The following is a 7,269-nucleotide window of genomic DNA, read 5'->3' as shown; positions in this document are numbered from 1 at the left end:
CTTGTCCGAATCAGACTGATACTACTGAATCAGCTCATCTCAGCTTAGCCGACAGTCTTGACTGTCTAGTCTGATTTCAGACAATCGCTGTTTAGCCGACCAGTTCAACCGTATTGTCTGAATCCAACAACACTTGTCTGGATCCGACCATTGCTGTCCGAAAATTCCGTTTTGCCTGGATTTTCATCGAGTTGCCCGAACATCCTGAGTTTCAACAAACCGACCGGCCTGTCCAATAACCCGAGCGTAAGACCGACTGATGGAGCTTTGTTTGGCTCAAAAACAGATCCGTTCCTAGCTTTAATCGGGTACATGGTTCCGCTTTTGTCGCTACTAATCAGGCGCCGATCCAAGTTCTCCCATCCACCCACGGAAAGTCCTTCGAACTCTGATCAGCTCTTTCTAGCATCATCCAATCCATTCATTACGTTCTCACAGTTCGGCCAGTCAGTCCTCAGATCATCCTAACATCGATCTTCGGAACACGGTCGCTAGAAAAACCCCATTCAAAATTTTGGTTAAATGGTTAATTTGCTTTCTGTAGATAGGTGGTGGGCTTTTATGACAAGATGGGCCGATTATTCACTCTGTCTACACGTCGAGTATAACAAGATGGGCCGACACTGTTTCTGTTCCGACATTTTGCATCCAAACACCTCTGTTACTGTCTGTTTCCAGAATTTTTGCCCGGAGACGTAAAGAGAAATAGCCACCAAACGATCTAGGGATCTTTGCCGTTCTTCGATTAGCCGGTGAGTTTTAATTGATCCGATTTCTTCTTTAATTTACTTAGATGTTTCCGGTTTACTTCCCCGAGAATTCATGGTATAATCGATCGGTATAGATTTTGAAAACCGGCTTCAATTTGATCAATCCTTCTCCTTTAAGCCACTAGAACTAGTAAGAAACCTAAAGTTTGCGTATTTGATCTAATCCTTACTCGTTAATTGAATACCGTAAGTGATATAACTATTTTACTTACAGGTTTTTTTATTCTTATTTGTATTGGTTTGACTTTGATTATTTGTGTGCTTTGTATGATTTTGAAATGTTCAGTGTGTTTATGTTAAGAACAGATAGTTGAAGCTTTTTAAAAGACATCAATGGTGAGCCAAGGAATGGTGTCTCTCACCAAATCTCTATGCACTACAACTCCAAGAATCCGCCTCAAGAATCCAAAGATAATGCACAACCTAAAGACCGGCACTTCTCATCATCTCCGCGTCTTATGCACAAAGATGTCTCAGTGGGAACCATCACCTTTCATTCGTTCCTCTGCACAAGAAGCTGGTAACATAGTATTGGAGAAAACCCCAAACGTGTTCGAATCTATCATATCCGAAACTGAACAGGAGGAGCAGACTACTAACTCTCACCAAGTTCAGGTTTTTAAATGGCCGATATGGCTTTTAGGTCCTTCTGTTCTACTCACAAGCGGTATGGCACCTACGTTATGGCTTCCATTGTCATCGGTTTTCGTCGGTTCAAACGTGGTTAGCGTGCTTTCTTTGATCGGTTTGGATTGCATTTTCAACCTCGGAGCGACCCTTTTCTTGCTAATGGCTGATTCTTGCGCTCGCCCTAAAGACCCATCACTGTCCTGCAAGAGCAAACCACCGTTTAGCTACAAGTTCTGGAATGTTTTCGCGCTCTTAACCGGGTTTCTCGTCCCAACGCTACTTCTCTTCGGTTCCCAAACCGGTTTACTCGGTTCGCTCCAGCCTGAGCTTCCTTTTGTATCGTCAGCTGTTCTTCTCTTGCCGTACTTTATTCTCCTCGCGGTTCAGACGTTGACGGAGATCCTCACGTGGAGTTGGCAGTCACCGGTGTGGCTAGTGACGCCGGTTGTCTACGAGGCGTACCGGGTTCTGCAGCTGATGAGAGGGTTGAAGCTAAGCGCGGAGGTGAACGCACCGGTTTGGGTGGTTCATATGATACGTGGGCTTGTCTCTTGGTGGGTGTTGATCTTGGGGATGCAGCTCATGAGAGTTGCTTGGTTTGCTGGTTATGCATCTAGAACAACAACAACAACTAATCAGCAACCAGAATCATCAGTGACTTCTAAATAATGATAGATAGTTTTATCTCTTCTGTGTACCTTTGAAGTCAGACATGTCTGAAAGAAAAGGATATGTAATTCTTTTACTATATAGTTTTTAATTTTTGGTGATAATAGCAAAAACATATTCTTAATATTCCTCTGTGTATTAGTTAGGTATATGTTGTTGTTGTTCAAAGACAAAGCGTATATGTCAGTTATGTTACTGAAGGCATCAGGCAGAATCTATAGCTTCCAAGTAAAGATAGATATTTATTTCATTGCCTTAATTAAATTATTACTAAGCTCTTCATCCTTTCTTTGGACGATCCCTTCTGTTTAGGAGAAGAAGCGGGAAGGAACAAAAAAACAACGAACATCACAGCAAACGTACCGAAGATGCGACTGGCTTTGACACGTGAGAGCCACGTGACAAACGCTCCTTATTTAAAAAAAAAAAAAAACATATATTGAAAAGACTATAATACCCTTGAGACAGAACAAGACAAATAGCGATGTCCCTCTCTCTCTCTTGATCGACGGACTGGTCTCTCCCCTCTCTCTCTCTAATCTCGGGCGATCTGATCGCGATGAGTAACAGCGAGCTTCTCTCCGTCGAGCCTCTCGACCTTCAATTCCCTTGTAAGATCCTTTTCGGACATGTCTTCTCCTTTGTCGGGACCAGATCTAGATCTTTTCTCGCTGAGTTAATGATTCATCGTGATCTTGTTATATGATGTAGTTGAATTGAGGAAGCAGATCTCATGCTCTCTTTACTTGACCAACAAGACCGACAATCATGTCGCCTTTAAGGTGTGATTATATATTTTACTAAATTTCCAGATTTTGGTTTGTGTTGTTTGATCTCGTGTTTCTGAGGCTTCTCGGTTTTTCTTTCTTTTAGGTGAAGACAACGAATCCGAAGAAGTATTGCGTTAGGCCTAACACTGGAGTTGTTCTTCCACGGTCCACTTGTGAAGTTCTTGGTTCGTTCTCTCTTGATTTATTGTGTCTGGTGTTTAATCGCCAAAGGAAAACTCCTTTCGATATATTTGTTCTTCGTTTTGGTGTCTGTGTAGTGACAATGCAAGCTCAAAAGGAAGCTCCTTCCGATATGCAATGCAAGGACAAGTTCCTGCTTCAGGGTGTAACTGCTAGTCCTGGCGTCACGGCCAAGGATGTTACTCCTGAGATGGTACTCTACTGCTTTCCCTTTTGTTTATTTTTGTATGGATAATTGATTAATCTAATGAAACTTTGCAGTTTAGCAAAGAGGCTGGGTATCTAGTTGAGGAGACTAAGCTGAGAGTTACTTACGTTGCTCCACCGCAACCGCCATCACCCGTTCACGAAGGTTCAGAAGAGGGTTCTTCACCAAGGGCTTCTGTTTCTGAAAACGGAGGACAGGCTTCTGAATTTTCTGTAAGTATTACATTTTGTCAGGGCTGTGATATATAACATTTCCTCTTTTTTACTTAGTGTAGATTCTCATGTGTGTTGGGTTTTAGTTTCAGAGATTTAGCGCGGACAAGGTTGAACCTCAAGAAAACACACCTGAGGTGTATATTCACAACTCTTAAAGCTCTTTTTTTTTTTGTTGCAGTCAAGTCTTTTTTTTTTTTTTTTAATTGTGCAAATGTTAGTGTTCTTGTTCTAGATATGTTGAAAATCGCCATTAGTTACAACTTGGGAACTACTTTTATTGGAAAGTTGGCTATAACAGTTGATGTAATAGGCTGGGAATCTTTCTTATTTGTTGATTAAGGTTCATTTCACTTTTAGAATCCTGCCAAATCGTTAAGCCGCCCATTATACTTTGTTGATGTTTTCAACTAGCTCTAACTTGACACCAGCTAATAGGAAAGTCAAGTTGTTGTACAATATTATCTAGTAAGAGCTGAGTTTTGTGTGTGTTTCAGGCAAGGGCTCTCATCACAAAGCTAACCGAGGAAAAACAGTCTGCCATTCAACTTAACAACAAACTTGAAAGAGAATTGGTAAAACAACTTTCACTTGAATGAAGATGGTTGATGTATCTAGCCTTAAAGAGTATCAACCAAAACAAGTCTTAAACATGTTCCAAAGTCTTACTTCGTTTGTGATTTTTGACAAAGATTTGGTTGATGTGCAGGACCAGTTAAGGCGTGACAGCAAGAGAAGCCAAAGTGGTATCCCTTTGATGTACGTTCTCCTCGTCGGACTAATTGGTCTAATTTTGGGATACATTATGAAGAGAACATAACCAACCACCACCCCCACCTCGGACACGCCACCACGAAGAAAAAAGAAACAGACTTTTCTTTGTTAACTCATTTTCCAGTCAGAACATTCTTTTTCTCTTTCTGTATTTGACAATTTCACCTAAGAAAGGTGTGCCTCTATCGGATTTATAACTCAGTTTGCTTTTGTTTTTAACTTTTGTAATCCAGTGACTTCATTACATGCTTCTTTGAATGTTTCACTTCCTAAAAGCTTCCTTGAATGTTACGCCACTCTCATTGAGCTCTCTCTGTTCATGTCTTTGCCGTTCTTCAACAAGAAAATCTCCACTTCTTTCCTCATTTCCCTGAACATTATTTGAAAATTAGTTGATCAATGCTGCATAGCTGAATCAGATCAGCTTGGTGATGATGGGCCATGGCAACTCAAAAAAGGTAACTTTTTGCTTCTTTCTTACCCTTCAATCTCTTACTTCTCGTTTGCATTCTCTAGTGTGTCTGAGTAGGATAGAGTCATTAGTATAGTTTGTTTAGTGATTATTGTTTGATTGCGTGATCTCTCTCTCACTGACATTACTTTGGCACTAATGTTTAGGAACATGAAGAGATAAAGAATTACAAACCATTTGAGTTTAGAACAACAAAAGTAGAAATCAAGAAGCTAGTTCAAGAAGATGGTAGGTCACAGAGACATCTCACTCATCCATAGATGATAACAGATCAAACCTGTTTTTAGTAGACAGAGGAGGAGGTCCCAAACTACAGCTTGAAAATGCTTCTGTAGCCACGGCTTTTGCCTGCAGTACGACATTAGCTGCAACCTTGGAGGCAGCCGCTGCAGCCTTTGCAACCTCAGCAGAAGCTTATGGCCACCTGCATTGGCTTGACTGCTCTAGGGACAAGATGTGATGCATACTGACAATGTATTTTAGCTTTCGGGCAAGACATGTGTCTGCTTAGCTGCAAGGTTGTCCAACGATTTTAATAGAAGAAACATGTTGCACAGCTTTCCTTGATGATGCAAAGTGGCTCAGGGAGCTTTCCTAAAATGTTAAACCTGAAATTCATATATCATAACGATTGACCACAACAAATTCAGATATCATGGGACAAAGACTAAAGGAGATTTAACCATCGAATCAATAAATCTTCATAAGTTTTCGACTACACAAAGATGAAACGAGAGTTGGACGGAGAACTTGATCGGAGAAAATTGACTGAAACTTGCAGAATACACAAGACAGAGACGAATCGATCGTACCTTCAAACCAAAAAGATGCCTTGAAACCTCCAAAAATTGACTGAAAAGGTTGGACGGAGAACCTGATCGGAAAAAAACCGACTGAAAACGTCTCAGAGAGAAGCCATCAGGTTTCACCAAGGCAGAGAGTAAATCGATCGTACCAACGATCCAGAAGATGACTTGTGACCTCGAAAAATCACCTGAAAGATTTGACAGAGAATCTGATCGGAAAAACTCGACTGAAAACTTCTCAGAGAGAAGAGGCACCAGAACGAGAGTAGAATCGAACGAACGAACAAGCGATTAGTTTTCAACAAGATGAAGACAAAACGAGAGAAAATCGATCGTACCTGCGAACCAGAAGATGCCTTGAGTCCTCCAAAAATCACCTGAATCGGGAAAATTCGAATGGAGCTTGCTCAGAGAGAAGAACAGAGTGTATAATCGAACGAACAAGACAGAGACGTAGCGAGAGTAAATCGATGCCTCCTGAGACCTCCAAACGTTGATCGGAAAAACTCGCTCAGAGAGACGAAGCGGGTAAACTCGAAATGAAAAGAGTCTGCAACAGAATATAGCCAGTAGAGGACGCAGAGATTTTCTGGACGATTTTGACCCTACGGGTTTCTTCAGAATTATACCCTTCGATTGGGATGGAAATACACGTGTCACGTCGGATTTAACTCCCATCATCATATTCTCCAAAATGCCAAAAAGGTAGTTAGTTATGTAGTATAGTTTTAGCTTCCCCGAGAAAATCCAATGATTTAAAAGTGTTTTGAAATCCGTAACGGTAGACTTCGTTAAAGATGACGGAAAGGGCACGTGCCATTTACCACCCGTGACTTGTACAAAGCTTCTCTCAGCTGAAATCGACGGCGTTCTTGGGGAGTAACACACCCAAATCGTCACAGTGATGCAAAACAAGACGGTGAACTCCACGGCCATAAGCTACAGTTGTTGCAATCGCGCCTAATAAAGCTGACGGTAGTAACGGCTGCTTCTTGATTAATCTAACGGCCGGATTGTACAAGAACAGATCCAAGAGAGGTAAAAGGAAAGAGAAACAGGGTGGCTCGTATGGTCCCTGATAAGGACAACAAACGGACCCATCGTCCAGCGAGTTAAGGAAATCCTAGTTTCCGAGAACATTGTGTTGTCTCCAGATAACTCGCCGGGAAGGTTGAGTGAAACTTAGGTGGCGTTACGAGAGCTGTGGGATGAGGAAGAAGAAGATTCCACGTTTTTGGGTCTATTCGATTCCAAATTTTGGAGGCTTTGTGTGACACCCGTCACCTCCTATCTGGAGAACAGCGTGCCACCAACAATATCTCATAACACAATAGCCCATATACACGACTCCACTCACTCTATACCCAAATAAAAAATCCGAATAAAAAGCCCAGTAGCACCAAATCCGTCCAAATATCATATACTCATCTGTCTCACCTGCAAGGGGCAAATGAGGGGTGAGTAACGGGGAAGTCACTCAGTGAGGTATGGGATACTAAACCCGAAGTCCATGGACCCGGACAGAGCACTCCGAATAAATATAATTTAATCCTAACACGTTGCAAACACGGTACCTAAAGTACCCAAAGATCACACAACAGTCCTAGCGAGGTGCACACTCGCTGCCCACTAACAGGCCAAAACACTACCGAAAAGGTGCTCGGTTCATACACACACCGAACAAGTGCTCGGTAACACACGCCCGTAGACGATTTATCGACCTCCTGGGTTACGCGTCAACCGGTCGACTATAGCTG

The 7,269-nt window shown here is 42.0% G+C and overlaps 3 protein-coding genes across 6 annotated transcripts in view; 2 read left to right on the top strand and 1 right to left on the bottom strand.

The window, feature by feature from the left end:
* The first annotated feature begins 631 nt into the window (after positions 1-631).
* LOC106337327 lies at positions 632-2,273 on the top strand. 3 transcript variants are annotated; one of them, XM_013776423.1, is made up of 2 exons: positions 632-752; positions 1,077-2,273. In XM_013776423.1, the coding sequence occupies exon 2, from the start codon at positions 1,104-1,106 to the stop codon at positions 2,067-2,069; it is 966 nt and encodes a 321-aa protein (XP_013631877.1). In that variant the 5' UTR covers positions 632-752; positions 1,077-1,103; the 3' UTR covers positions 2,070-2,273. The 3 variants fall into 3 exon arrangements, with proteins under 3 accessions (XP_013631877.1, XP_013631878.1, XP_013631879.1); XM_013776424.1 differs by having other exon boundaries at positions 1,072-2,273; XM_013776425.1 differs by having other exon boundaries at positions 1,057-2,273.
* Positions 2,274-2,550: 277 nt separating this feature from the next.
* Positions 2,551-4,546, top strand: LOC106337073 (vesicle-associated protein 1-1-like). Of its 2 annotated transcripts, none has more exons than XM_013776103.1 (8): positions 2,551-2,680; positions 2,781-2,851; positions 2,943-3,024; positions 3,118-3,233; positions 3,302-3,460; positions 3,553-3,597; positions 3,958-4,035; positions 4,170-4,546. In XM_013776103.1, the coding sequence occupies exons 1-8, from the start codon at positions 2,629-2,631 to the stop codon at positions 4,278-4,280; spliced, it is 714 nt and encodes a 237-aa protein (XP_013631557.1). In that variant the 5' UTR covers positions 2,551-2,628; the 3' UTR covers positions 4,281-4,546. The 2 variants fall into 2 exon arrangements, with proteins under 2 accessions (XP_013631557.1, XP_013631556.1); XM_013776102.1 differs by having other exon boundaries at positions 3,547-3,597.
* A 306-nt stretch (positions 4,547-4,852) lies between these two features.
* LOC106337072 overlaps positions 4,853-7,269 on the bottom strand; it is a 3,478-nt gene continuing 1,061 nt past the window's right edge. The window contains exons 2-4 of the mRNA XM_013776100.1: positions 5,851-6,949; positions 5,519-5,700; positions 4,853-5,314 (exon numbers count right to left, since the gene is read on the bottom strand). Coding sequence (XP_013631554.1) covers positions 5,309-5,314; positions 5,519-5,700; positions 5,851-6,448 — 786 coding nt within the window. The 5' untranslated portion in view covers positions 6,449-6,949 and the 3' untranslated portion in view covers positions 4,853-5,308. The remainder of the gene's footprint in view (positions 5,315-5,518; positions 5,701-5,850; positions 6,950-7,269) is intronic.

This window comes from Brassica oleracea, chromosome C4 (genome assembly GCF_000695525.1).
Source record: "Brassica oleracea var. oleracea cultivar TO1000 chromosome C4, BOL, whole genome shotgun sequence".
NCBI lineage: Eukaryota > Viridiplantae > Streptophyta > Magnoliopsida > Brassicales > Brassicaceae > Brassica > Brassica oleracea.
This window is presented reverse-complemented; position numbering and strand designations above follow the sequence as displayed.

Bases quoted from the DNA above. Each gene is read 5' to 3' on its own strand.
- LOC106337327 (XM_013776423.1), top strand. From the start codon at position 1,104: ATGGTGAGCCAAGGAATGGTGTCTCTCACCAAATCTCTATGCACTACA.
- LOC106337073 (XM_013776102.1), top strand. From the start codon at position 2,629: ATGAGTAACAGCGAGCTTCTCTCCGTCGAGCCTCTCGACCTTCAATTC. The intron at 3,025-3,117 runs GTTCGTTCTCTC...GTGTCTGTGTAG, and splicing joins GTCCACTTGTGAAGTTCTTG to TGACAATGCAAGCTCAAAAG. The intron at 3,461-3,546 runs GTAAGTATTACA...GTTGGGTTTTAG, and splicing joins GACAGGCTTCTGAATTTTCT to TTTCAGAGATTTAGCGCGGA.